This window comes from Tursiops truncatus, chromosome 20 (assembly GCF_011762595.2).
Source record: "Tursiops truncatus isolate mTurTru1 chromosome 20, mTurTru1.mat.Y, whole genome shotgun sequence".
Taxonomy (NCBI): Eukaryota; Metazoa; Chordata; class Mammalia; order Artiodactyla; family Delphinidae; genus Tursiops; species Tursiops truncatus.
Genome location: NC_047053.1, coordinates 1,374,649 through 1,400,709, shown reverse-complemented (window position 1 = coordinate 1,400,709; position 26,061 = coordinate 1,374,649). Strand labels below are relative to the sequence as shown.

The window sequence follows — 26,061 nt, the reverse complement described above, 5'->3', positions numbered from 1 at the left end:
AGTCAGAGAAAGATAAATACTGTATGATATCCCTTATATGTGGAAGCTAAAAATGCCAAACTCGTAGAAACAGAGACTAGAATACCATGGAGTACCAGGCAGCAACAGAAAGGAACACAGCCATACACACCAACCTGGATGAATCACCAGAGAACAGATCGGTGGCGCCCAGGGTTAGGGATGGAGGTGTGGGTTTGGCTGTAGAGGGACAGCTCTGTGTCTTGATTGTGATAGTGGTTACACAAACGTACACATGTGATAAGGTTGCACACATCTACACACACGCACAGAAACAAGCACACGTAAACTGGGGAAATCTGAACGAGATTTCTGGCTGTGGTATTACTACGCTATGGTTATGCAAGATGACACCATTGGGGGAAACTGGGTGAAGGGTGCATGCAAGCTCTCTGTTGGTTTTTTTAAACAGCTTCCTGTGAATCTATAATTTTGGGCAGGCAGCTGGAGGGCTGCAGGCCCTTCAGCCCTGAGAGCCAGGACTCCCTTCGTGAGCCCCAGGGCCTCCGTGCAGGGGAAGAAAAAAAGGAGAAGCTGAGGCCAGAGAAGGTCTTGTCTAGATCCCCAGTGGCAGAGGCTGTAAGTCAGGCTTCAGGACTCCCAGGGCAGTGCTTGGCCCTGGGACCACCTTCCTCCCCCTTCTGACCATGTGCAGGGGCGGGGGGATGCAGGTGTGTGTGCATGTACCTGGGAGGGGCTGGGGGCACTATGTTCAGACACATTGTGAAGCCCCCGGGCCAGGGTGGAGTGCAGGACTAGAGGGGTCAGCGATGGGGACCACAGGCATGCTGTTGGGGCTGGGACACCGCATCACTGCTCGAGGCAGCAGACCCAGGGAAGAGGCTGACAGGCAGATGGGTGGTGGTGAGGATCCTGGGGGAGGGGGGTTCATGGGCCCAGGCCCAGTGACATCAACAGCTGGCCCTCGGCAGCAAGAGCAGTGTCCTCGGGGCCCCAATCCCAGGTGAGCACGAAGCAGCTCCTTGCAGGGCAGGCGAGGTGATGGTGGTGGCAGGACTGGGCCAGGTGCCTGGCTGGCTGCCCGCGGCATGCAGCGGGATGCGGGCCGTTGTCAGGCCAGGTTTCGTGGGCTTTGCTGTCCCCACCCTGGCAGCCTGCTTTCAGATGTGGTCCCCATACGCCCCCAGAACCGGGGTCCCAAGCCCCAGGACGCAGGGCAGAGGGCTGGACCTGACCCCAGCCCACAGCCGCCCTCTGAGGCCCTCCCTGCCCCCGGGTTCATCATGCGGGACCAGTCCTGGGTGGGCGGAGCTCCCAGAAGGGAGCGGGGCTGGGACCTAGAACTGGGTACCTGCTCTATCCACACCAGGCTCTTTGCAGGCTCCTGAGGTCGGGTCAGACCTGCCCCACCTCTGCCTTGGTGGCTCCCAGCCCGGTCCCGACCCTACTTCCGCAACTGGACAGCTGAGCATCTGCATGGACTTCCGTCCCACCTGGGAAACTGGACACAGGGTGGGACCAGGGTTACCAACAGGCTGGGGGCTGGGTGTGCTAAGGCCGTTGACTGCTGTGTGTCCTCAGGAAGAACACTGCCCCTGTCTGGGCTGCAATGTTCCAGGAGCTCTTGGACTTGGGTCCCTGAGCTGTTCAGAGTTCGGCTACCTGGGGCTGGTGGCAGCGGAGGAGACAGACACACACCGCCCAACGTCTGTGTCCGTCGCGGGTAGGGGTGAATCGGTTTCCGGCTCCGCCCCCGGTCTCATGTCACCGCAGGTGGCGGCAGCGGGGTGGGCGAGGCGGCACTGAGTCACAGGCCGCCTGTGCACCCGCTCCGCCCGCGCCGCCCGGTAAGCGAGACCTGGGCCGCGCCCCCGACCCCGGGCCCCCCGGCGACCCGCCCGCCGGCGCGCTGCCCCGAGCCTCCTCCGCACAGGCCCCTCGGGCTGCCGATCGCGGGCCCGGGGGCTTTCGAGACCCCATCCCATTCCGGAAGCCCTCGGGATGCGGGGCGCCGCCGAGCAGGGCCAGAGGTCGTCGGAGAGCGGACGACCTCCTGCCCCTCTAGGAAACTTCTGGGAAGTCCCCTTCCTGGCCTAGTTCCCCCCAGAGGTCGCCCTGGACCTCTGGCAGCTCCAGAAATCCTCTGGGACGCCGGCCCCCGTCCCCGGCAGGTTCCGGCACCCGGGGCGGGAGGCGTGCCGCCCACACACACCCCCCGCCGGCCCCTCCTCCACGCGGCCGCCCCTCCGCGGCCCCGCCTGCGCTCTGACCCGACCCTGCGGCCCGCCCCTCCCGCAGGTTCCCGGGGGCAGAGGATCGGCGGCGGCGGCGGCGGTGGCGGCGAGACGCCCCAGAACGCGCTGCGCCAGGCCGGCGACCGGGCTCCAGACCTGCTGAGCGTGCGTCCAGCCCGCGGCAGAGGCTCCCGCCATGGCCTTCTCCCAGGTGCAGTGCTTGGACGACAGCCACGTCAACTGGCGCTCCAGCGAGGCCAAACCCGAGTTCTTCTACAGCGAGGGGCAGCGGCTGGCGCTGGAGGCCCTGGTGGCCCGCGGCCCCGACGCCTTCTATGACGTGCTGAAGCGGGAGAACATCCGCGACTTCCTCTCGGAGCTGGAGCTCAGGCGCATCGTGGAGACCATTGAGGTGTATGACCCCGGCTCCGAGGACCCCCGGGCCAGCGGCCAGCCCCGGGGGCCCGAGGACGGCGAGCTCGGTGACGGCGAGGAGGGCAGCGGGGAAGAGGGGGCCCGCACCGAGGCCGAGACGCTGCCCTCGCTGGAGTACTGGCCCCAGAAGTCTGACCGCTCCATCCCAAAGCTGGACCTGGGCTGGCCGGACACGATCGCCTACCGGGGTGTGACCCGGGCCAGCGTCTACATGCAGCCCCCCATCGACGGGCAGGCCCACATCAAGGAGGTGGTGCGCAAGATGGTCAGCCAGGCCCAGAAGGTGAGCCAGCGCGAGTCCCCGGAGAGGACGCGGCAGCCTCGCCGGCGCCGAGCACACTCTCACTCAGAGCCCAGCCTGGTCTGTTGGCTGCCTCCCCTCCTGCCTTCACGGGGCTCCTTGGTTTCTTTGCAGAGGGGTAGGGCCCCTGGGTCCTCTGAAAGGTGACAGCGGCCGCCCCATCTCAAAGGGCCTTTGTGCATTGTTGGGGGCTGTTGCTGACTTCCCCAGACCTGGCGAGCAGGTTCCCCAGACGAAGGTGCTGCGATGGGGTGGGGCAGGGAAGATCACGCGGCTTTCTCTTACTGCCCCTCGGGATGGCTCTGATTCACACCTGAGAAGCAGGAGGCTCCCAGGCCCACGCGCCTACATGCCGGGAGCTTTCTGGCTGTGCTTTTGTGGGGTGGCGGAGAGAGGCTGGGGCGGGAGGTAGGCATGGAGACTAAGAGGTAGTCTGAGTCCGTCTGAGGCTGGCTTGGAGATCCAAGTTCAAGCGTGCCTGCTTCCTGGCCACGCTGGGTGACCCTCCCTGAGCCTCTCGGTGAGCTTTGCAATGGCAGATTCCAGGCTGGGATGTGAGGGATGGCGACGGTGCGGACCTCAGGGGTGGGAGTGGAGCGAGTCCAGATGAGGGTCGTCTGCCTGGACTGGAGGAACCTCAAGCGTTGTCCGGACCTCCCCTGGAGCGACCCCTGCCGAGCTGTGCAGTGTGCCGGCACACTGACACGCGTTCTGAGAAGGGGTCTCGCCCCTGGCAGCCAGCCAGGCCTCGGCTGGTGAGCCGGTGCTCCTTCACGCTTCCGTGGTTTCAGAGCACGTTCTGAGATGACTGATAAGGCCTGCCTCGTGAGCTGTGCTGAGGACGCTTCTGAAGCCAGGTCTGGGCTCAGGAGAGAGCACTGAGTGCTCAGCAGTTCTGTCCTGGCCTTGGTTTGTGGGACGAGGTATTTCTGGCAGAGTTTAACACTTTCAGTCTTCTGGGTCTGCTCAAGACCCAAACGGTGGCTTTGGGGACCGTCCTGGAGGACAGACAGGGGCCAGGGGAGCTCTTGGGCACAGAGAACAGAAGTGGGTAGGAGCTGACAAGGTGGCCATGGCTTAAGTTTCCAGAAGGGTGGAGTCCCGTCCCCTGAAGGGCCTGGCCGGGTCGGACAGCCTGTGTTGGGGAGCCTGGCCCTTGGCCTGGTCCCAGGCAGCTCTGGGGCTTCGGGTTTCTGGTCTGTGAAATGGAGGTGGCGAGGATGAAAGCTGTGAGGACGGAGTCCGGTGACTGAGTGAGAAAGAGGTGGAGGAAGCGGGGAGGGGCCTTCACCGTTTTCAGGCTGAATAACCCACACCACTCCTGCTGTGGGGTAGGAGGGCGCTGCTGACGTGGGCGCCTGGCTGGAGGTCATGGGACCCAGTCCCCCGGGAGGGCCTGTTGGGATCCCATTACCCAGCCTCCTCTCCCTTTTTAAAACTGGGGAAGTTGAGGCCCTGGGTGGGGACTTGACCTGCGGTGCCCGGGCTCCTCCCCGCCCCCCATGGCCCTGCTCCCCACCAGGAGTAGGACAGAGGCAGATCCCAGATCCCAGACGGCACAGGAACAGCTGGAGAGTCTAATCTCCCCCAGACAGAAAGACAGACGGCCTGGCCCACTGATGGGGCCAGATGGGGGAGCCTGGGGCCATGCTGGGCACCGGGGCCTCCTCCCTACGTCTCTCGTCTCTATGGCCGGAGCTGAGACCCAGCCACCCCATGCAGTCCCATGCCCCCCCGTAACTTAATATGCTCCCCACAAAAGCCCCCCAAGATTATCGGCATCACCTGTGTAAGGTGACAGCCAGGAGGAAGTCCATCCCAGGTCTGAACCCCGGTCTGTGTGGTCCCAGTTGGTGCTGTCCTGCAGCCCCCAACAGGTGGGACAGGTGGGCATTGCCCCCTGCTTTCATCCCTCCTAGAGGGAGGCTCACTGATGCCACCCCTGCCCCCACGCTCAGACAGCAGGGAGCCACAGGCCCAACAGGAGGGGCCTCAGAGGCCAAGTGCCTCCTCTCAGACGGGGACACCAAGGGCGGAGGACGGGCATTTGTTCACATCTGTCCCCTGCTTTCCAGCCTGCATCTTCCCTGCCATGTCCACCCTGGGGCCCGTGGCCGGTGTGGGGTGGGTGTGTGTGTACGGGCTGCCCTGATAACCGGAGGTGCTGTTTATTGAGTGCCGGGCACTATATAATCTCGTGTAGCGCCATCTGTTCCATTTTTAAGATGTAGTAACTGAGGCCGCACTGGTTAACCCCTGCCAAGGCCACCTGGTTAGCTCTCGGGTGGAGGAGTGGGGAGGGACCAGACCTGTGTTGTCCTCAGATTCCAGGACAGGTCCCCTGCCTGTCCTGCCCTGGCCTTGGCAGGATGCAGTGAGAGGCAGGGCAGGGAGGGGCAGCTCATCCAAGCTACCTGCAACCCTCCCACCTCCCCTGCTCTGCCGCTTCCCAGGCTCCCAGGGGCCGGGCTGTGACGCTGATGGATGCTGACAGGGTGTTTTGCCTGGGCTGCCCGCCTGTCTGCCGGGAGCTCTCCCTACCTTATCTCTCCCCGTGAATCACCTCTTTTCCCCTCGCCCCCGCATCCTCCTCTCACCCCCAGTACCAATGCAGGGACAGTGGCCTCTCTCCCCCACTGGGATGGGGATCCCGCTGTCCAGCTGCCTGGACAAGATGCTGGCCCCCTGCCCACCAGGGCGCCTGGGCTGGAACTGGTGGTGCTGAGTCAGGGCGGCCCAGCCCACTGCCTCCTCAGCCTGGCCTGTCGTCAGCACAGCGGGCCGACCCTGGGGCAGGGAAGTGACACAGCACACATTCAGCCCATCCCCGCCGGGAGCGGCTGTGTTCCCGTCAAGGCTAACGCTGAGTCCCCCCATTTCCCAGGAGATTAGACTGGAACTAATGGGCCACAGTGCCAGGAGCCAGGGGTGCTGGGGTCAGGTCCCTACTCTGCCTCCACCGCTGTGTGACCTGTCACGAGCCCCAGTCATCCCATCTGTAAAATGGGTATAGGCATTGACGCCTCTTAAGGATCCCTTCAGCTCTGACACCCTGCTGCCCTGTCCTTCTGGACTCCTCTGGGACGAAGACCAGTGGGCCCAGGGTCTGACTCCACCGGCTGGGTGGCCCTGAGCAGGCCCCAGAGATGGAAGGTCATCTGCTTGCCCCTCCCCCAGCCCCCGGGAGCCAGTGATTTATCCAGGGAAAAACCTGCCGTGGGGTTCCAACTGCATACCAGAGGCCGGGCCTGTAGCATCACGCCTAGGCTGCTGCAGCCTCTGCAAGAGAGGGGTGAGGCTGGACTGGGTTGGGCTGGGACTGGGGAGGGCCTGCCTCGGCCAAGAAAGGGGGTAGATGCTCTAGCAAGCTGTTCATCCAGGAGATGCTAAGCACCGCTCCACCCCCCCCAGGACCCCTCCACCAGGGACCCCAGGGGCAGGGGTGGGTCGTGTGCGCGTGAGGAACCTGGGGGAGCACGAAGGAGAGTGAGTGGTGGAGGCTGGACCAGAACCTGGAGCTCGTGCCTGCCAGGCCAGGGGCATTAAGCTTCTTGCCCAGGGCCACACAGCAGGAAGGGACTGGAAGCAGGTGCCACAATGCCCGCCTGACCCCACGTCTCTCCTGTCAGGCCCCTGCCTTCCCACACTGCAGTCCTGGCTCACGGCTTGGCCCCAGGAGAAGAAAAGCACTTAATGAGGCACTTATGAAATCCCAGCTGCACATCAGGTGCTGAGCAGGTACTTTACCTGCCTGGATCCTCCCAGCTCCATGGCGTCAGCTATCGTCCCTTCCGTGCAGATGAGGAAACTGAGGCTTAGAGGGGCTCACACAGGGCAGGTAACTTGTCGCCGAGCCGGTCCCTGGAGGAGCTGGCCCAGAGCCCAGCTCTGAGGTCAGTGAGCCCCCGTTTCTCTGGAGAAGCAGCGTCTTGGATGTTGTTTCGAGCCCTGCCCCTCTTGGGAGCCGTGGAGCCTTGCTGCGGGCCCCCAGCTTGACTCAGGGCAGTAAAAGCATTTTCACGAGGCTCCTAGACTCTGGGCTCCGGCAGGGGCAGAAGTCTGACCACACCAAGGCCTGGTGAGCACAGGGTCATGGGGGGCCAAGGCCCCTGGGACCAGGAGGGGGGCTCTTGCTGTCCCCAAGCAGGCGGTACCAGCACAGCCTCGACGCCCTGAGAGGCCCCAGGGGCGGCCCAGTGGACTGTTCCCAGGGACACACTGGAGCCCAGAGGGGCAGCGCCCACGCAGCCTCATGCAGTGGGTCTGGGGAGCACTTCCCAGCCCGGGGCCCCACCTGCCAGGTGGCGAACCATCTGATAACATAATCCCAGGGGTCGGCCTCCCGTCCTCTCCAAAGGCTTCCTACCAGCGGTGTTTGCGTCTTAATTGAGTCTGGGGAGTCAGAAGCGGCTCTGCCAGCAAGGAGGGCTGGCACCTCTGGGCTGGGTGCACGCCAGGCTCCTGGGGCGCCCAGGCGGTAGCCCCACCCCGGCCGGCACTGCCCTCCCTCCCAAGACCCCGGGAGGCAGGGCCTGTCGTCACACTCACATCACAGATGATGATACCAAGGTTCAAAGTGCGCCAGGGCCTGCTGAAGGTCACACCAGTCTTGGGTGGCAGGTCTAGACTGAGCTCCTGGTCTCCTTGGTCCGGCAGGCTCGCCCTGCAGCCGAGGGTCCTCCCCCTGGACCAGCAGAGGCGGGCAGTCCTCTCAGAGGCCCCTGGTTCACCCGGCCCCTTGCCGCATGACCTTGGGCCTCACATTCTTCATTTGTAAAATGGGGTCGGGCACTTGTCTTAATTAAGGCAGTAACAGTCATGAGAATGCTCGGCGCGGGGGCAGGACTGCGCCCTATTGGGACCACGCCCCACGTCCAGGCAGGCCCAGCCGGTGGGCCGCACCAGCCTTCTTCGTGAGGCCCCGGTGATCCCCAGGCTCACGCCCTTCCCATATTAAATGCCACGTGAGGCAGTGGTGGGAAGACAGTCTTTCTCGTATCACAGGACCCCGGCCACGTTGCCCAAGTTAGCCACTCCGCCTCTCTGACCTTCCGTCCTGTCCTCAGTGCCAACACCTGCCCCAAAGTAGCGGCGAGATTGACATGGAAAAAAAGCATGGTGTCTGGCACGGATTCAGTTCTCTTCCCTCTGTCCCCATCCATGGCCCCTCTGGGAGCAGTCTGGCTGGAGAAGTGGTGAGCCCCCCATCCTGGAGGGTTCAAGCAGGGGCTCAGGAGAACGCAGCAGAGAGCACGTGGGGCTCCAGTGACCCAGGAGCCTCTGCCCTGCCGGGCTGGCTCTGTGACCTCAGGCAAGTCCTCTCCAGGCCGGTCCCTGGGGCTGTAGGGTGCTCCGTGACCCCACAGCATCCGTTGCTCTTGGATCCTGGAGAAGCTGAGCTTTTAAACATCTTCGAATTTGTGACTCTACGATTTTCCAGTTTGAAAATCCTTGGCTCGTGCCATCCTCTGAGACTGTGGGCTGGGCTGGATCCTGCGCCCGGAAGCTTGGAGGACTCCGAGGCCCCAGGGGGCTGGCAGGAAGCGGGAGGGGCTTCTCCTCTGGTCTCCTCCGCCGGGCACAGCCCTGGTCAGCTGACCCCATGCTCCGCAGCCTCTGGTCTCTGCAGCATTCCTGAGCTGTGGTGAGGAGGCTGATGTGTCTGGGGAAGGCCAGAGACTCGCCCCTGGGCTGGGTGGGACGCGCTTGCCCTTCTTGACCCCTTGCCGCTGCAGCTCCTTTAACTGGCCTTAATGAGGCTCCTGTCTTAGTGCAGAGGGAAGGTGCCAGAGCTGATAACCATCAGAGGGGTGGGACTACAGGTCTTCCAATCTAACTCCCCCTTGACTGAGGAGAAGGGAGGTGCTTTGCCACAGACCCCACCCGCCCCGTAAGGTGGGGCAGAGCCCCAGGCACTGACTCTCCGGGAGTGCTGATGGCCAGGGCTTAGTTTCAGGAACCAGGATGGCCTCTGGGAGGTGGTGGGTGGAGTCACAGCTAGAACCCCCTCCAAGAGAGGAGCCCAGGAACAGGAAGCCTCTGCCACCAGCTGATTGTGTGGCTCTGGGACGGTGACTGCCCCCCCCCCCCCCCACCGCCCCGGGAGAAGGGACAGCTGTACCAGCGTTAGCAAGCTGGTCCTGGCTTGGGTCGGCATTGTTACCACATACACAGACTCCCTCCCCATCTACCCAGGAGGCCTCCTCCCCAGGCCGTTCAGGTCCTGCGAGCACCAGGGTGGGGTGGGGAGTGGGGCCATGTCTCAGTGTGGGAAACTGAGGCACAGCAGCCAGGTCTGCCCAGCCCTGCTGCTGGAGGAGGGGGCTGGGGGCAGGAGGGGTGCTCTCCCCGTCTCCGCTGCACACCCCAGTGAGCGAGGGGCAGCCTGAGCCTCGCTGCACCCTGGGGGCACGTGCAGCCCCTGGGGCCTCAGCCCCTCTGTCTGTGCAGGTCGGCCTGTGTAAATTCTCTCAGCATTCGTGTCCCTGAGGAAGTCCTTATTTCCGTCTTTGGTGTTGAAAGCTGTTTTCGCTGGGTAGGGAATTCTGGGACTGGGTAGGGAATTCTGGGTTGTTTCTCCGTTTAGTTGCTCCGGTGTCCTCCGGCTTGTGTTGACTCTGAGACATCTGCTTATCTTTGGTCCTCAGTATTCGATGATCTTTTCCCTTCTGGCTGCTTTTAAGATTTTCTCTTTGCCACTGATTTTAAGTGATGTGATTATGATGTGCCGTGGTCTGTTTCTTCACGTCTCCTCTGCTTGGAATTCATCGAACGTCCTGGGCTTGGGGATGAATAGCTTCCATCAAATGTGGAAATGTTATGGCCATTTGTTTCAAATGCTTTTCTGTCCCCTCTCCCCCACCCTCTGCCTCGGGACCTCCTGAGACTCCAGTTACACATACTCTAGACCTGTGAAGCTGACCCAGGTTCACTGATGCTCTGGTCTCGGTTGTTCAGTCTTTTTTTCTCTGTGTTCTACTGATAGGTCTTCAGGTTCACTAATCTTTTCTTCTGAAGAAGAAAAGCAGTGTCTAATCTGCTATTAATTAAAAGCAGTGTCTAATCTGCTATAAAAAGAAGAAGAAAAGCAGTGTCTAATCTGCTATTAATCCCATCCAATGTATTTGTCATCTTCAATGCTGAACTGTTTCACTTCTTGAGTTTCAATTTGGTGTTTGTTTTAAAAAACCTTCCATGTCTCTAAGTAACTTTTTGAACATACAGAATACAGTTAACTGTTTACCCATCTTTGTCTGCCAGTTCTAACATCTGTATCCATTCTGGGTCCACTTTGGTAGACTTTTTTCCTCATGTGGATCATTGTTTTCCTGTTTCTTTGTGTGTCTGGTAATTTTTGATTGGATACCAGACGTGATGAAAATTTTATGTTGTGGGAGTTTTGTTTTTTCCTTTAAACGTTTTGGAGCTTTGCTCTGGGATGCGGTTCTTGGAAACAATGTAACACTTTTGAGGCTTGCTGTTAAGCTTTTTTTACTTTTTGCGGTACATGGGCCTCTCACTGTTGTGGCCTCTCCCGTTGCGGAGCACAGGCTCCGGACGCACAGGCTCAGCGGCCATGGCTCACTGGCCCAGCCGCTCCCCAGCATGTGGGATCTTCCCGGACCGGGGCACGAACCCGTGTCCCCTGCATCGGCAGGCGGACTCTCAATGACTGCACCACCAGGGAAGCCCTGTTAAGCTTTATTAGGTGGGACCAAAGCATATTTGGTCCAGGGTAGGAGTCGGCAAATTATGGACCAAATCTGGCCTATGCCTGCTTTTGTAAATAATGGAACGGAGATGTATACATTTGTTTATTAGCTGTCTGTGGCTGTTTTCAGAGTTGAGAGGTGTGTCAGAGACACGTGGCCTGCAAAGCCTGAGACATTTGCTATATGGTCTTTATAGAAAAAGCTCACTGGCCCCTGGTCCAGGGCCTGTTTGCCCACCAGGTAGGTCGTATCCTTCTGAGAATCCTCCTGTGTGCCCTGAGTGTCAGAGGGGCCTGCGCTCTGGCTGTGGGGACGTAAATGACTCCTGGTCCTGTGTGAGCAGGACCCAGCTGCTCCCTTCCAGCGGGCCTGTCCCAGCCTCGGTGGCTTCTTCCTGTTCGTGTGCTCCTCGGTCTCCAGCTGAAGCCTCAAGAGGCAGCTCCCTGCAGGTCTCTGGCCTTCGCTCTGTGCAGCCCTTTCCTCTCCTCTGTCCTGAAAATTCTGGCTGCCAGGCTCTGAGCAGACTTCGTCTCCTCAACTCAGGGAGCCCACTGGACTCGGCCGTGGCCTGGAGGTGGCTGGGGCGGTCCTACAGCTGACCTCGCTCGTCTCCCTTCTGCCAGGGGTCATTGCACTTGCTGTGTTGCCTGTCGGCCATGGCTTCATAGGTTCTGCCTGGTGTTTATTGCTAAGGCAGGTGGGTAAGTGTAGGCTCCGTTACTCCGTCGTGGCTGGAAGTGGAATCCCAGGTCTTGAAGGCACTGTCCCCACCTTAGGACAGTGTGCAGCACGCCCTATGTGTTCCTGTGCGTCACTGCCCTCCAGCTGGCACAGAGGGAAGCAGGAGACGCTGAGGTCATGACCCCCGGCCTGTCCACCCCGAGGGCACTGTGGGTCAGTGAGGAGGCAGGAGAGCCACCGTGGCCGTCTGCTGAGCGCGGCTCCCGGGCCCGAGCGGCTTCCCAGGAGGACAGTCTGGAGCCCATGGTGCCACCGTCCTGCGTCCATCTGAGCCTTAGGGTCAGACAGACCCAGAGATGCGGACCCACTTCCTGCTTTTCCAGGTGGTGAAAGTGGCCCAGTGAGTGCCAGGGACTTGCCTGCTGTGCAGTGTGTCTGCGGCTCCCTCTGGGCCTCCTGCAGGCATCTCCGTGGCCTTGGAGGGTGGGGCAGGCAGGACAGGTACAGAGGGAAACTGCCCGCGCCGACCTGGGTCTCAGGGTCCGGGCCTCAGGGAGGCGGCGTGCCACTCGGTGGGTCACTGCCGTTTCTCCAGAAACACAGACGTGGCACTTGCTCGTGGCAGCATTTGAGTCAGGGCTTGGAGGACGGGAAGGAGTTACTGGCTTGGAGGAGGAGAGGGAGGCGCCCGGCCAGGAGGACTGTGTGTGCGGCTGCGGCGGGGTGTGGGGTGTGTAGGGAGGGCCCGTAGGGTCAGAGCCCCTGTGGGGTCAGGGCCACCGGGGAGAGATGCTGCTGCAGATGCTGGGCCCGTGGCCAGTGGTCTTCCAGCTGCGTGCAGACCCCTGGCCACCTCACCCCTGCGCCTCGTCCTCCAGCCCTGCTCTACCCACTGGTCCTGTGAGCATGTCTCTGCTCCAAGACGGATTCTGTGGTCATGGGGGAGCGGTGCCTCTAAGGCGGCTGTAGGGGCGCCGGGAGCCTCAGGCTGAGTGTCAGCCTGGCGAGGCGGGAGCCCCGGGTTGGTGGTGCAGAGGGAGGTGGGGCGTGGTGGTCAGAACTGCCTCTCCCAGACCCCTAGACACAGCCAGACAGGCTGTGCGGGGCACCCGGGCAGGACACACAGACTCAGGGCTCCCTTGGCAGGGACAGCCTTGGGTATCACATCCACCTTCCTCCCCATTTCACAGATGAGGAAACTGAGACCCAGAGAGGATGCAGCTCACCCAAAGCTAGACCCCAGCCTGGACCCCGGAGCTCCAGCTCCGTCCTTGCCTGGGCCCCGGGGAGGATGGGGGCACCCCGACCCCTCCACCAGCACCAGCAGCGGAGGTTACAGGGCTTCAGGCTGTGTCTGCCGGGGCGGCAGCCACAGGTGGAGGGTTGCTGCCCCGTGCGCTGGACCCCCCAGGAAGCACCTGGGCGATGGAGGTGCTCGTGGCGGGGCATCACCATGAGTCCGTCACCTCACTGTCCGTCACCTGGGGCCGGCCCCTCCCCTCTCTGGCCAGCGTCTGCGTCTCTCACGGGGTGGGGTGTCCACCATCCCAAGGAGATTTGGGGGATTCTGGAACCATCAGTGGGAGGATGGGTGGGAGGACGCAAGGAGGCCGCAGAGCAGCCCCGGCTGCACAGAGCGAGGCGGGGGTTCGGGACCCACGCGGGAGGCAGGGTGGAGAGGCCGCGGAGCTGTTGGTGGGGGGGTGGGGAAGGGAAAGGGAGGTGTGGGCGCCGCTGGAGGGTCACGTTTTGAGCACACCCCCAAGAGACACACGGGGAGGGCCTCGGGTCTGAGGCACGTCGAGCTCAGTGCCGATGCCAGTCCCTGCCTGGGCCCCTCTGCTCTGGCGCCACCCGGCCCCGCGCTGTCGGCCCCTCCCGGCACGGCCGCCCTCCCACAGCCCCACCACCCTGCTAATCTGTGCGGTTAGAACCAGGAGGGTTGTGGTGGCCGTGTGGCCCCTCCTGGTTCTGTGGCTGCACCTCTGAGAGGGCTTTCACGTCAGGCACGCACAGGGACCACTGGACTCCCTCCTTCCCTTGGGAACCGGGCTGGGGGGCTGGTGCCGCGACGCCGGGCCTGGAGTTCGGGACACACACCTGCCTGCCGTCCCGCCCCTGGGAAGCGGGCACATGGTCCGGGCGCTCACACGGGCGAGCCTCGGGCTGCCCGCCTCGTGCCCGCTGCGGTCTCCTGACCCACGTGGAGTGGGGACATCCCCAGATGCCAGCCTCCCTGCCGTCTTTCCCGCAGTCTTGGCCCTGGCCTTGCCCGGGGCCTCCGCGGGATACGTGTGGGCTGGCGTTGTCCTCCGGGCAGGACTAGTGTCTGTGCTCAAGCCGCGGATGTGTGAGCTGGACAGAACACAGGAGTGGGCCAGGCGGACACCCCATTTGGCAGATGGGGAAAGTGAGGGTCTAGGAGGGGCTGTGGCTTCCCCCAGGCCCAGCCATCTGGCACATTCTGAGTTGACAAGCACTCCCGAGGCCGCCTTAGGCCGGGCCGCGTGCCGGGCCAGGGTGGGGCGCTGTCTTTGAGGACCTTGCGGAGCCACGGGTGAGCCGGGCCACCCAAACAGGTAATTAGGCAAGGGAGTGAATCCCTCCGTGCCTCAGTTTCCTCGTCTGTAAAATGGGAGTAATAACCGGTGCCTCGCGGCGTTTTTAGGACTCGACGCAGTAGCGGTTGTCAGGCGCAAGGCTCTGTGGGCAGGGCGCAGGGCCCTGGGACTGGACGCGGTAGCGGTTGTCAGGCGCAAGGCTCTGCGGGCCGGGCGCAGGGCCCTGGGTTCTAGTCTGGACTGGACGCGGTAGCGGTTGTCAGGCGGAAGCTCTGTGGGCAGGGCGCAGGGCCTGGGTTCTAGTCTGGACTGGACGCGGTAGCGGTTGTCAGGCGGAAGCTCTGCGGGCCGGACGCAGGGCCCTGGGTTCTAGTCTGGAGTCTCTGGCCCTGGGGACGGGCACGCAGGGCTCGAGGCCTCTGAGAGACCCTGTGGCCCCCGTGGACAAGTCGCGGGGGCCCCCCTGGGAGCACCAAGCCCCCTCCTGCCCCAGCTCAGCTGGCACCTGTACAAGCCCTCCTTTGACCCTCAGCACCGAGCCCAATGCCTGCGACCCTGTGGGGCTCCACTGTGGGGGGCAGGCCCCGGCAGTCCCAGCCCGACAGCAGGCGGCCTGGGCTGGGCACCCTGCCTGCCTGGGCGCCGCAGGGAAGGCTCACATGGGGCGGGTCTCGCTGGGGCACGTCCCCCAGCCCGGGCCCAGGGCAAGTCCCCGTCTGCCACGGTGGGCAGAGCCTGGAACCGGGCCTGCTCCCAGGAGAATTGTGTCGGCCGAGCCGTCTCCAGGCTGGCACGTGAGGCTGTGGCCTGCGGGAGGGCTGGAGTGGCTGTAGGCCTGTGAGGTCCAGACAAGAGGGTCCCTGCTGTCACCCCTCCCCCACCTCGGGGTCCCATCACCCTCGACCGGTGGAGCCCAAGGGCGTTGTGAGCCCACCAGCTCTGATACCGTGTCTCACCTGTCCTCTCGTCCACCCCCTCAAGCAAGCTCTGGCCTTTGCACACGTCCTGGGACATGGAGCTCACTTCCTCTCAAGACCCGGCCGATTTGGGGTCAGAGAGCATACCGCCCCCCGCCGCCGGTGCTGCCGTCCACCTCCCTGCGGCCCCTGTGCCACTGCAGGCCCTGCACAGACTATACCTGCTCCCCCTGCCCTGCCTGAAACATCCCTCAGAGACTCAGACAGCGAGCTATTTTTCCCCAGGGGTCAGAGAAGACCCTGGGCCTCAGCACCGGGGAGTCCTGGCTGGTCCCACGTGAGAAAGTTGGGCCTGGAAAAGCTAGGTGTCGCTCAGGGTCACACAGAGACCCCGTCCGTGGAGGGCAGGGCAGGGAGGAGCCCCCAGAAGTACCGGCTTTGGTGCCAGGTGTGTGACGAGCGTCAACAGGGGCCCGGGGCCCAGGGGGAGCCCAGAGGGGCCTGCAGGGGCCAGCTGGGTGAGCTCACGGGAGTGTGTAGGCACGTCCCTGGCAAGCCCCAGGCCACCCGCCAGGTCACACTCCTAGCAGGGGTGGGGGTAACCCTGGCCCCCTGGCGGGCCTGGGTGGGTTCTAGCCTGACTGTCCCCAGCTTGCTTTGTGGCCCAGCGCATGACCCCTACCCGCCTCTCTGGGTAGGGCTCCTCTAGGGGGTTCTCAGACCCAGGATGGGGCCCTGGCGCCGGCTCTGGCGGGTGGGAGGGCTGGACGTCTGTTCGGGTCAGCAGCATTGGGCCCTGGTCTGCTGTGTTCCCCTTTGCTGCCCAGTGGGACGGGGAGGGGAGGGGAGAAGCGAGACTGAGGGCCAGGGCCTGCCGGCCACTGAGCCCGCTGGCTACCACGCCCCCTGGCCTTGGGCTACGTGTGCCCCTTCCCTCCTCGTGCCTTGGCTCAGGCCAGGGCCCTTGCCTGCCAGGCCCGGGCATATCACCACCCGTGCTGGGCAGTGGCTGGGCTGGGCTGGGGTAGATGTACTCTGATCTCTGGGGCCCCACCCTGAGCCAATCCACAGGCTGAGGGCAGCCGTTGTGGCCCAGGTGTGGTCAGATGACAAGAAGAGCACATGTAGTGGTCTGGGGTGTGTCCAAACCAGAAGGAGAGGTGGCAGCGAGGGAGCCTGTCCAGGGACCCAGGGTGACCTCGGTGGGCGGCCCCAGCTTCTACCTTCCTCCCTGCCCTGGACACATCTGCTCCATCTCAGCATCCTGGGGTAGCAGGCGGAGGGCATGGTGCGGCCTGCCCGGCTCGGGAATGCAACCCAGGAATAGAAACAGGGCGCCTGGACAAGCCCTGAGCCCCGGCAGAGGCGAGGGCCGCCCGGGGGCTGGGGGTGGGGGCAGGCGCTCAAATCTCAGGACACGCACCCTTCCCACTCCTCCCGCGCTCCTGCTGCAGCTTCCCCTACGCATTCCTCGCCTGGGTTTTGTTTTCTGCGGTCTTGTGTTACGGAAACAGCAGCCCGCGAACCGTGCCCCTCTCCATTCCCTGCCCCCGGAGAGTGCAGCCTGCGCCACCCACTGGGCATCTCGTACCCTGAGCGTAGATCCTACGCCTGCAGCTTCAGGGCCAGGAGAGCCGGCGCTTCCCAGGCCCGAGGCTGCAGGGAGCAGGGCCAGGGTGGGCACCAAGAGGGTGGTGGGCGCGGGAGGGCCAGGCGTCCTGGTGAGGCACCTGTCTCCCCGGCCGCGTGCCCTGACGGCCCCGGTCTCCCCTCCTGCTCACAGGTGATCGCTGTGGTCATGGACATGTTCACCGATGTGGACATCTTCAAGGATCTGCTGGATGCCAGCTTCAAGAGGAAGGTGGCCGTGTACATCATCGTGGACGAGAGTAACGTCAAGTACTTCCTGCACATGTGTGAGCGGGCCCGCATGCACCTGGGGCACCTCAAGGTGAGCCGGCTCCTCATTCAGTCGGTTCACAAACACTTGGAGCACTGCCTTGTCGGTCCGGATCCGGGAACCTAGAGTTCAGTGTCCTAGAGCCGCCCACCGAGTGGTCACGTGGCCTCTGCTTCAGTATCAGGGGACAGGACACTGCCTGTGACCAGGTGCTGAAGCCCACGTGAGGTGCTCCCTCACAGGTGTTTCCGAGCAGCCCGTGCCGCAGTGGTTCTGTCTTTGCTCACCTCCAGTGACAGGGTGCTCACCCCCCTGGCTCTGGCAGCAGGCCCCAGCTGGACAGCTCCAACTCCCAAGAAGTCCTTTCTTGGTTTTAAACCAAAATCTGTTTCTGTAAAATGTCCACGCACGGGCTTTAGGATCCGGCTCCAACAGAGGAAGCTCCCTTGGGCTGAGTTCAGGGAGGGCTTCTTTGGTGGCTGCAGAGTTGAAATGGACTTGAGGAGTGAGCAGACTAGAAAAGGCCTTCCAGGGAGGGACACTGGGGACAGAGGTGGAGTTGTCAGGTCGGGCCTGGGTTCTCAGCATTGCTTTGCTGTGTGTCCTAGAGCACGTCACCTCCCCTCTCTGGACTCCGGGATCTCACTGGTCCAACAGAGGGGCTGATGACCCGTGTGACTGGGCTCTTCTGCTCAGACACCCTGGCATCTGGTGCCTTGCTTGGGAGTGGAGGGAGCCCTCCTTCCGCCCAGCCATTGCTTGCTACCTACTGTGTGCAGCTCGCGCCCCGGAGCACAGATCAGTATGCGTAACGACAGCTAATACTTCCACAGCTCCCGTCCCAGGCACGTGACATGGTTAACTTAGGTACCCTCACGGCAGCCGGTGGGAGGAGGCAGCTGTCCCACTTTACAGATCAGAGGTGTCACTTAACGTTAGTAAGCGAAGGATAAGGGGGGTGGGGGCCAGCCAGGCTGGTTGATTAACAAGGGGCTGGGCTCCCGGGCCTGTCAGTTGTCGGCGTTGTCAAGTGATGCCCAGCCCAGCTGAGACCCTTCCAGTGGGTGTGAGCTCTCTGGGCTGCGAGTCTCTGGCTGTTGGGACATGTTTATGTGGCCTCTCTGGTGGGTTGACCCCAGCCCTGTGCTCACCCGCTGTGCTGCCCTGCCTGCCGTGTAACTAGCACCGAGAGCCAGCTCCCGGGGGAGACGGCTCAGGCCGGGAGGCCCGGAGTGTGGAAGAGGCGTCTTTTCAAAGGTGACTGCAGGGGCCTCAGCCGTGCGGGCAGCAGATCACAGAAACTCAGGGCTCTCCCTCCAGCCCTCTGCCGTGCTCAGGAAGAGGCTGACGGGCCCACTCCCCCTGAGCCCCTGCCCCACGCCCAGTGGGGACCCTGCACACCTCGCGTCCCTCTGCCCTCAGGCATCCCCCCGCATGCGGACAAAGAGGCAGGGAGGGGGCTTGTCTGTGCTGAGCGGGGATCCAAACCCTGCGTGGCCGCCCCAGAGGCCTCTTCTTAGTGGGGAAACCCTAGATGCCAGGCTCCTGGGAGGGTCTGGAGCTCCCGGGAAGGGGGGCAAGAGGGGCAGGCCATCCAGACCAGGTTTCCAGACCAGGAAAACCGAGGCCTGAGGGAGCCTGTGCCTTGCCCTGAGGCATTCCACCAAGTCGGGGCTGAACCTAAAGGCCAGTGATGGGAAGCTGGCACAGACGCGGCCACACACCCTTGGTGCCCAGTGCCCTGGCTGAGGCCGCATCTAACAGCGGGGCCGCTCTGGTGCTGCCCGCACAGGCTTCCTGGCTGCCAACCCCGACGCCGGGCCTACCTCTCTGAGCCTCCAGGGCTTTGTGACCACAAGGACGCCTCACCAGGTTGTTTGAGGATGAAAGCAGAGGAGACAGTGGCTGTAAAAGTGCTCTGAGCTAAGGAGAGGCACACGGTTGCAGCAGTAACAGGAGTTATAAACGCCGGCCCTGGGCGGAGGGCGGAGGGCGGAGGGCTTGAGATGAGGCCACAGCTCGGGGCACGGAGGGGGTCTCTGGCCCAGCCTGCCCTTCTCGCCACCTCCCTGCTCTGGGGAAGGTGGCAGGTCCGCAGGGTGACGTGCCCAGGAGCCGGATGCTGTGGGACGGCCAGGCGTCTTCTTGGGAAGGAATGTGTGACCCTGGCCACCTCATTCTCGCCTCCGAGCCCGCCCACTCCCAGCCTGGGCAGGTGGCCAGAGGCTCCTGTGGGCCCAGTCCTGGCCAAGTGTCACCTTGTCTAGAGCCTGCCTCCCTGCCTGCAGGCAGGCTGGGCCCAGACCTGTCTCGGGAGCACTTCCTTTGCTGGTAATCCCTGGCCCCACCCTCGGCGTCCGCTGCCCCTGCCCAGCTCTGCAGCGACCTGCCTTCAGGTCATGTGGGCCCAGGGTGTAGGTTGTGCCTGGTGGGGTCACACTTGTGACCAAGGGGGTGCTGGGCGCTAGGAGCCAGGCCTCGGCCCCAGCTCTGCCCCTGCACTGTAACCTTAGGCAGAGACACTGAGGTTCTGGGCCTCAGCCTTCTTGTCTGAAAAATGGGAATATCGTCATTTATTCGGCAGGGCTGCCGTGAAGAGTCAAGGAGGCCACGTGGGGGCAGGGCACTCGGTCACGAACTCCCTTCCTATCTGCGGGTGGGGCAGCTGCGGCCCCTCCCGTGAACCCCCAGCTCTGGTCTGAGTGCCAGGGGGCTTCCCTTCCCTCTCTGAGCAGTGGTCTGGCTGGGGACCCCCCCCAGTCTCCCCCTCCGGGCAGCCCCCCAGCCTGAACCCCTGAGCTCACACAACACATTCTGGAAACAGCTGCAGTATCGCTTGGGTCCCCTCCCAGTTTCCAGGTGAGGCGGGAGGACAGAACCTCCCTGACGCGAGGTTCCCAGCTGTCCCGAGCGTCCCCACCCGCCGGCTCAGCTGGGCCCCGACTCCCCCAGGCAGGGAACATGGGAACGAGTGCCCATACTACACGTGGGAACGGGCCTTGAGAAGACGACCCAACCCTCTCATCGCAGGGCCCGGGGCAGGCCACACCTGGGGGTGATGCCCAGGGCCGGTGGGAGGCAGGCCTCGAGGCTCACAGCCTAGCACGGGACCGGAGCTGTGAGATGCCTGGCTGATCCGAAAAGCTAGTCTGCTTTGTGTAGCTGAACTGGAAAAACCAGCAGCCACTTGGGCGAAGGCTGGACCCATTTCTGATGAACAAAGAATCCCCAGGCAGTGTGGTCACGGGAAGGCGCTGGGTGAGGGTTCCGGCTCACGCTAGACAGGCCAGCACTGGCTCCGATCTGGTGCCCGGGCCTCCTCCTCTCCCGACCTGCCTTCTCTGAGCCTGGCCTGGCTCTGGAATGGACTCAGGGCACTGCCTCTCAACGTTTGGCAACGTCCAGAGGTGTTTTTAATGGCCGTGGCATCTGGTGGGTGGCGGCCAGGGATGCTGTTCGACGGCCTACAATGCACAGGACAGCCGCTAACAGAGAACCACCTGGCCCAGAACGTCACAGAGCCAAGCGGCCTGGCCCAGGGGGAGAGCCAGGAGCCCCCAAGCCCTGCCCTGCCCCCTGCCCCCAAGGCTGCTTCCCATCTCAGCTTCACAACAGCCCGGGGGAGGCCAGGGTGAGTATTGGTCTCCCTACCCCATTACAGAGAGTGAAACAGGCCCTTTAGAAGAGAGCAGAGGTTGGCTGGCACACGGAGACATGGCTCTCTGTCCCTGACTTGGCCTGATCTTGCTGTCACCCCTCAGGCCTGCTCAGGATGGTCTCTGGGCCTCCCCACTCCCCCTCCGGCCCAGAAGGTGCGAGCAGACCCCTGGAGGGTGAAAGGGCCGCCAGGGTGCAGCTGCGGGCTGTCCTCAGTCCCAAGGGGCCGGACCCTGCCCACTGGGAGGCCCTGGGGCAGGTCACTCCTCTCCCCGAGCCGCCTGGCCATTGCATACGGCCGACAAGCCTGGCCTCCCTGGGCCTGAGTCCACACCATTCCAGATGTTCTCCTGTCCTCAGTGTCGGTCCCTCACTGGTCCCCCACCAGCCCCCCGAGAGGCAGGGATCACACCCCCGTCCCACTGCACGGCACAGCCCCCTCGTCCCCTCTAGTTTAGGGAGCAGCCACTGAGTGCTGGGCCCCTTCCCGGCCCCTCCCCTGATGCACTGAGTCTTCACAGCAGCCCTGAAGCCGGGGGTGGGCAGGCCCATTTCACAGACGAGAACCCCGAGGCGTGAGGAGGCCAGGTTGCGTTCGTTTGCGCCAGGACTGGAGCCTTGTTTGACCAGAGCTCGAGAGCGACCCACCTGCTCCAGTAGGAGCCTGGGCTTGTCCCCCCGGCTCCCACCAGCCCCGTGTGAGCACAGGAGGCCCCGTGGAGGTGTGGGGTGTGGTGCTGAGGCTAACCCCGCCCTCGTGCCCAGCACGGCCTGCCCTGTACATGCTTGGGGCAGATGCAGCTCTGCCATCCTCCCCGGACGTCCCCTCAGGGGCGATCACTGCGGCCCTCACATGTGAGGAAATGAGGCTCCAGAGTGTCTGGGGACTCGCCCAGGGCACCCCACTCGTCCTCCCCCTGCCTGCCACGTGCTCTGCTAGGGGCGTTCCAGGCTCAGAGACAATGCGGCTTTGTGGGATCCTCCAACTCTGCTCGCCCGAGCCCTGGCTCCTGAGACATTACCTCATCTGGGCCAGGCCCCACGGGGCGGTGTCACCCAGGAATAAACAGAAGCTGCAGAGCTGGGCTGCCGTTGGGCACAGGTGACAGGGGAAGGCCTCCCAGGATCTCTGCTCAGGCTTCCGGCCCCCAAGCGTGCTGCGCGTTCAGTACAGTCACAGACACTAATTGCCCTGGGCCGCAGCCAGCTTCCTGCTGTGCAGGCTGTGTGCAGACAGGCAGCCGGGGGAAGGGCGGGCAGGGGAGCCAGCCTGGGAGCAGAGGCGTATCTGCCTTCTGGGCCGGGCCCCACGGCCAGGCGGGCATCCATGGGACCTGCCCCTCACCCTCTGTGGGTACTGCCCTGAGGCTGCCCCGGCGGAAAGGTCCGGGACCTGTCACAGGCGGGACAGGCGCAGGAGCACCGAGGGCTGTGGGCTGGAGCGGAGATGGCCTCCAGTTCTCTCTTTTCTCCCCTCTGCCCCTGCCCAGACTCACATCCCTCAGGTGCAGAAGCCCCTCCTGTCCTCTTCCTCTGCTCCCTGTGTGTTTCATGCACATTCCCCGCTGGACGCCGGAACTGGACGGCTCTGACCCCTCACTCCCTGCTCTAAGCCCTCTGTGGCTCCCTACTGCCCCCGGGCCCCACCAGGCCCCTCAGCGGCCGTAGGGTCTTTCCTCGGCATCTGTCTGGGCCCGCTCTGCTGGCTCCTTTGCCCGCCCCCCTCCCCCAAAATCCTCCCATGTCTGAATCAGGCCTTTGTAGTCCTGGGTCTGGGGTGCTGCGTCCTCTTCCCACCCGGCCCGCTCTTCCTTGTCTTTCACACGTCAGCCCAGACGCCAGCCTTCCCGGGAGGCGCCCCACAGCTGGGGTCGTTACTTATCTGCTTCCCCCTCTCCTCCAACGAGGGATCTGTGTCACAGTCATGTCAGTGTCTGCGCTGGGGACCTCGGCAGGGGTCAGTGAACGAGTTAATAAGCTGGGGCCGGTGAGTGGGTGAGGGTCAGGGTTAGGGGATGTCGCAGAAGATGTAACAGACCAGCACCCCCCGCAGGCACAGACCCCTCTGAAGGGACTGAGGCTCCCGTCACCGGGGCCTACAAGGGGTTTCTGTCCTGGGCATGCGTCAGATCACTGGGGCTTATGTTAAAAACGGAATTCCTGACCCCAGTCCCCCCGAGTCGAACCTGGGGCAGCTGCGAGCCTGCATTTCTAACACACTGCCTGGGCGATGCTTGCACCCCCGAGCCCAAGTCTGCTTCCTGCCCTGAGGTCTACGTTGGGGTGCCCTCAGCCGTCCCCTTGACTCTTGGGGGTCAGCCAGGCTTGCCCCGCCCATGCTGGGGTCCCTCCACCACAGGCTTTTCCCACCTGCCCCTCCCTTGGAACGAGCAGCTCTCCTGATGAAAGGGGAGCCAGCCCCTGGCCCACACACACCCACAGGCTTGCGCAGAGGGAGAGCCCTGATGCCCAGAGAAAGGCAGGAGGGGCCCAGCCTTGACACGGGCCATGCTGGGTGTGCGTATGACGCCTGGGAGACCCCCCCCCCACCCCGGCTCTCGGCTCCCCTGCCATGGTTTCTCAGGGCCTTTCTAGCCTGCTCCTGAGCCGACGGCGCCAGCACAGGGAGGAGGGATGTGGCCATTCCCTGAGCTGCCCCTGGGTCCCAGGCAGGGGTCTGGCCCACGGGGAAGTAGGGGAGTTTGCCGGCATCCCTGCCCACAGTGCGCAGGGCTTAGGGGGACAGAGAAACAGCGGTGCGGGGGAGACCGGGGGCGAGGCCCGGCTGGTCACCCGTCCTGGCAAGGCCACTGATCTGCCCAAGTGCAAGACCTAGATTCCCTCAGGGCAGCCCCTCCCCTTCCCGAGCTGCACAGCCCCCCAGCCATCAGGGGGACCTTCCTGAAATGTGTCTGCATCCCCCTCCTGCTCGGGACCCTGCAGCAGCATTCTCCAGGCTGGCCCGCACACGGGGCCTGTCCGGCTGGGCTGCCCTGTGGACCCCTTCAGGCCACACCGAGACCATCCTGCAGCCCTTCATCTCCAGCCCCTGCCCTCCTCCCACCCCTACCCACCTCGGCGCGTCCCCACATGCACCGCCCCTTTCCCCAGGCCCGTCGGCGATCCCCCGAATCCCTCCCTGAGCCCAGGCAGGGTGGTCAGTGCTGGGTCGTGTAACTCTGCCCCCTGTCTCCCAACACAGAATCTCAGGGTGCGGAGCAGCGGAGGGACCGAATTCTTCACGCGGTCGGCCACCAAGTTCAAGGGTGCCCTGGCCCAGAAGTTCATGTTCGTGGATGGAGACCGGGCCATCTGCGGCTCCTACAGGTGACTCTGGCTTTCTGGGGACCAGGGGAGGGGCGGCTCTAGTTCCCAGCTGGTTTCTGCCCTTAATCCTGCCTTGTGACACCCCGGTTATTCCAGTTCACTGGTCCCCAGACTGCTGAGGTGTGAGTGGGGCTGGGCATGCCTGCACGCTGCCCACCCGTCTCGGAAGCAGGCAGAGCGACGCTTTTAGCCGTGAGACTGTTGTTCCTGCCTCGAGGTGTCAGCAGCCAGAGGTGGGCTGTGGGCCAGGCCGGCTGCGTCCTCCCAGGCCCACAGGGCGGTCACTTGGAGAGCTGCTCTCAGGGAGGGGCCCGGATGAGGACGGTGCGGTCTAGCTCTGCCAGCCCTGCCACGCAGGGGGCAGCAAGGCAGGGGCCATCCACGGCCACACGGGGTGGGCACAAGTCACTGTCCAGGCTGCACACCCGCAAGGAGCTTGCCACACAGGCGCTGCCTGAGGTCCCACACTGGGCCTGACGCTGGGGCTCGGGCCCCGTCGGGCCCTGTCCTCTGCCCCTGCTCGCTTCTCTTTAATCCCTTCTGTGGCCACGGTCTGATGGACGCTGGCCTGTGCGTGCATGGGGGTGGGGGGCTGGGGGCTGCTCCCTCTTCCCGGGCCCTGGGCCCTGCGCCTGACCAGGCTGCCGCCCTTTGTTGCAGCTTCACATGGTCGGCTGCAAGGACAGACAGGAACGTGATCTCCGTGCTGTCGGGCCAGGTGGTGGAGATATTCGACCGGCAGTTCCAGGAGCTGTACCTCACATCACACGGCGTCAGCCTCAAGGACATCCCCATGGAGAAGGAGCCCGAGCCCGAGCCCGTCGTGCTGCACTCTGTGGTCCCGCAGGTGCCCTCGGGCACCATGGCCAAGAAGCTTGTCAACCCCAAGTACGCGCTGGTCAAGGCCAAGAGTGCTGACGAGATCGCCAAGTTGTCCTCCGAGCAGCGGGAGGCCTCCAGGACCCTGGGGGTGCGGGGCACGGCCCTAGCCGAGCTGCCGGGAGACCTCCCCGAGCCGCCCCTGCCCATCCACCCGGGGCTGCTCAACCTGGAACGGGCCAACATGTTTGAATACCTGCCCACGTGGGTGGAGCCGGACCCGGAACCCGGCAGCGACATCCTAGGCTACATCAACATCATCGACCCCAACATCTGGAACCCCCAGCCCAGCCAGATGAACCGCATCAAGATCCAGGACACATCCCAGGCCAGGACCCAGCTGTGGAGGCAGAGCCAGGACTCCAGCCCCGCCCCCCAGCCCAGATCCCCCCAGGACGCGGTCCCAGCCGAGAACAGCCGCCCCCAGGGGGACACCGAGCCACGGCCTCCTGTGGCCAAGCCCCGCACAGTCCCGGTGGCAGACCTGCTTGCCCAGGAGGGCGGCGGTGTTGGCTGGGCCCCGGCAACCCCAGAGGGGCAGGCAGCCCACAACCGGACGGACCACGGGCTCCCCAGGACGGCAGGCCCAGGCCATGCCCCGCTTCAGTACCAGCTGTCTATGACCCAGGATGACCCCGACGGCGGGGGGCCGGTGGTCCCCAATGGGCTGGAGGGAGAGGAGGAGGAAGACGACGACGACTACGTGACCCTCAGTGACCAGGACAGCCTCTCAGGCAGCTCTGGCCGTGGCCCTGGCCCCGAGCGGCCCTCGGTGGTCTCCTCATCTGTGTCAGATGAGTGTTCTGAGGTGATGGAGCGCTCGGCCGCCCTCCGGAGCTGCCACTCAGAGCAGGTGGCCAACGGGTCAGCCCAGCCCCCCCGCCAACGTCTGTGCACTCCCCACATGACCCGTGGGACCTTTGGTGGACCCCTGGGTGGCTCCTCGTGGGCCCAGGGTCAGGAGAGAGAAGAGGCAGGCGCTCTGAGGATGCAGGCCCCACACCTGGCAGACAAGGAGGCACAGGTGGGTCGGGGCCCCTGCGCACCGGGGTCCTGGGAGCCCCTCCCCCACGCGTGAGCACCCAAAGGTGCCGTCTGCTGGGCAGCCGCCTCCCCAGGTCATTACCCAGCATCCCATAAAGGCAACCTGAGCCAGCTACCAGGATCCGAAAGGAAACACACAACACACCCAGAGGTTTCAGGGGTGTGGTGTTATGTGGGTGGTCTGCTCCCTAGTTTGTGGATGAGGAGATGGCGGCGGCACAGAGATGTTCCTTCACACCCTGAGATCACACAGCAGTAGGTAGTCTTTGCCCGGACCTTATGTCAAGCCATCTCCGTGTCGATCCCTTTGACTGTGGCCCTGGGGACTACTCCCCTCCCCGCTCCCCCAGGCCGGGAAACACCTTGCCTCTGTCCTTGACCTCTCCTCCTGGTGACCTCTGCACCCTGCAGCCAGCCCAGCCCCCAGGGCCCGT

General features: G+C 63.8%; 2 protein-coding genes across 13 annotated transcripts in view; one reads left to right on the top strand and one right to left on the bottom strand.

Annotated features, from left to right (window-relative positions):
• The window catches only part of SLC5A10 (solute carrier family 5 member 10), a 67,691-nt gene that overhangs the window by 12,848 nt on the left and 28,782 nt on the right, over positions 1-26,061 (bottom strand). For 8 of the 11 annotated variants that reach the window (XM_073798141.1, XM_073798140.1, XM_073798137.1 and 5 more), the window contains exon 10: positions 1,331-1,480. The exons of 2 other annotated variants lie outside the window; for them this stretch is intronic. In XM_073798141.1, the coding sequence (XP_073654242.1) occupies positions 1,331-1,480 (150 nt within the window). Of the gene's footprint in view, positions 1-1,330; positions 1,481-2,924; positions 4,148-26,061 lie in introns of those variants that run through there. One more of the 11 variants, XM_073798136.1, reaches the window with a different exon arrangement.
• The window catches only part of FAM83G (family with sequence similarity 83 member G), a 29,497-nt gene continuing 5,845 nt past the window's right edge, over positions 2,410-26,061 (top strand). The window contains exons 1-4 of one of the 2 annotated variants that reach the window (XM_033846600.2): positions 2,410-2,931; positions 16,604-16,771; positions 23,580-23,704; positions 24,365-25,607. In XM_033846600.2, the coding sequence (XP_033702491.1) occupies positions 2,410-2,931; positions 16,604-16,771; positions 23,580-23,704; positions 24,365-25,607 (2,058 nt within the window). The remainder of the gene's footprint in view (positions 2,932-16,603; positions 16,772-23,579; positions 23,705-24,364; positions 25,608-26,061) is intronic. The other variant, XM_033846601.2, reaches the window with a different exon arrangement.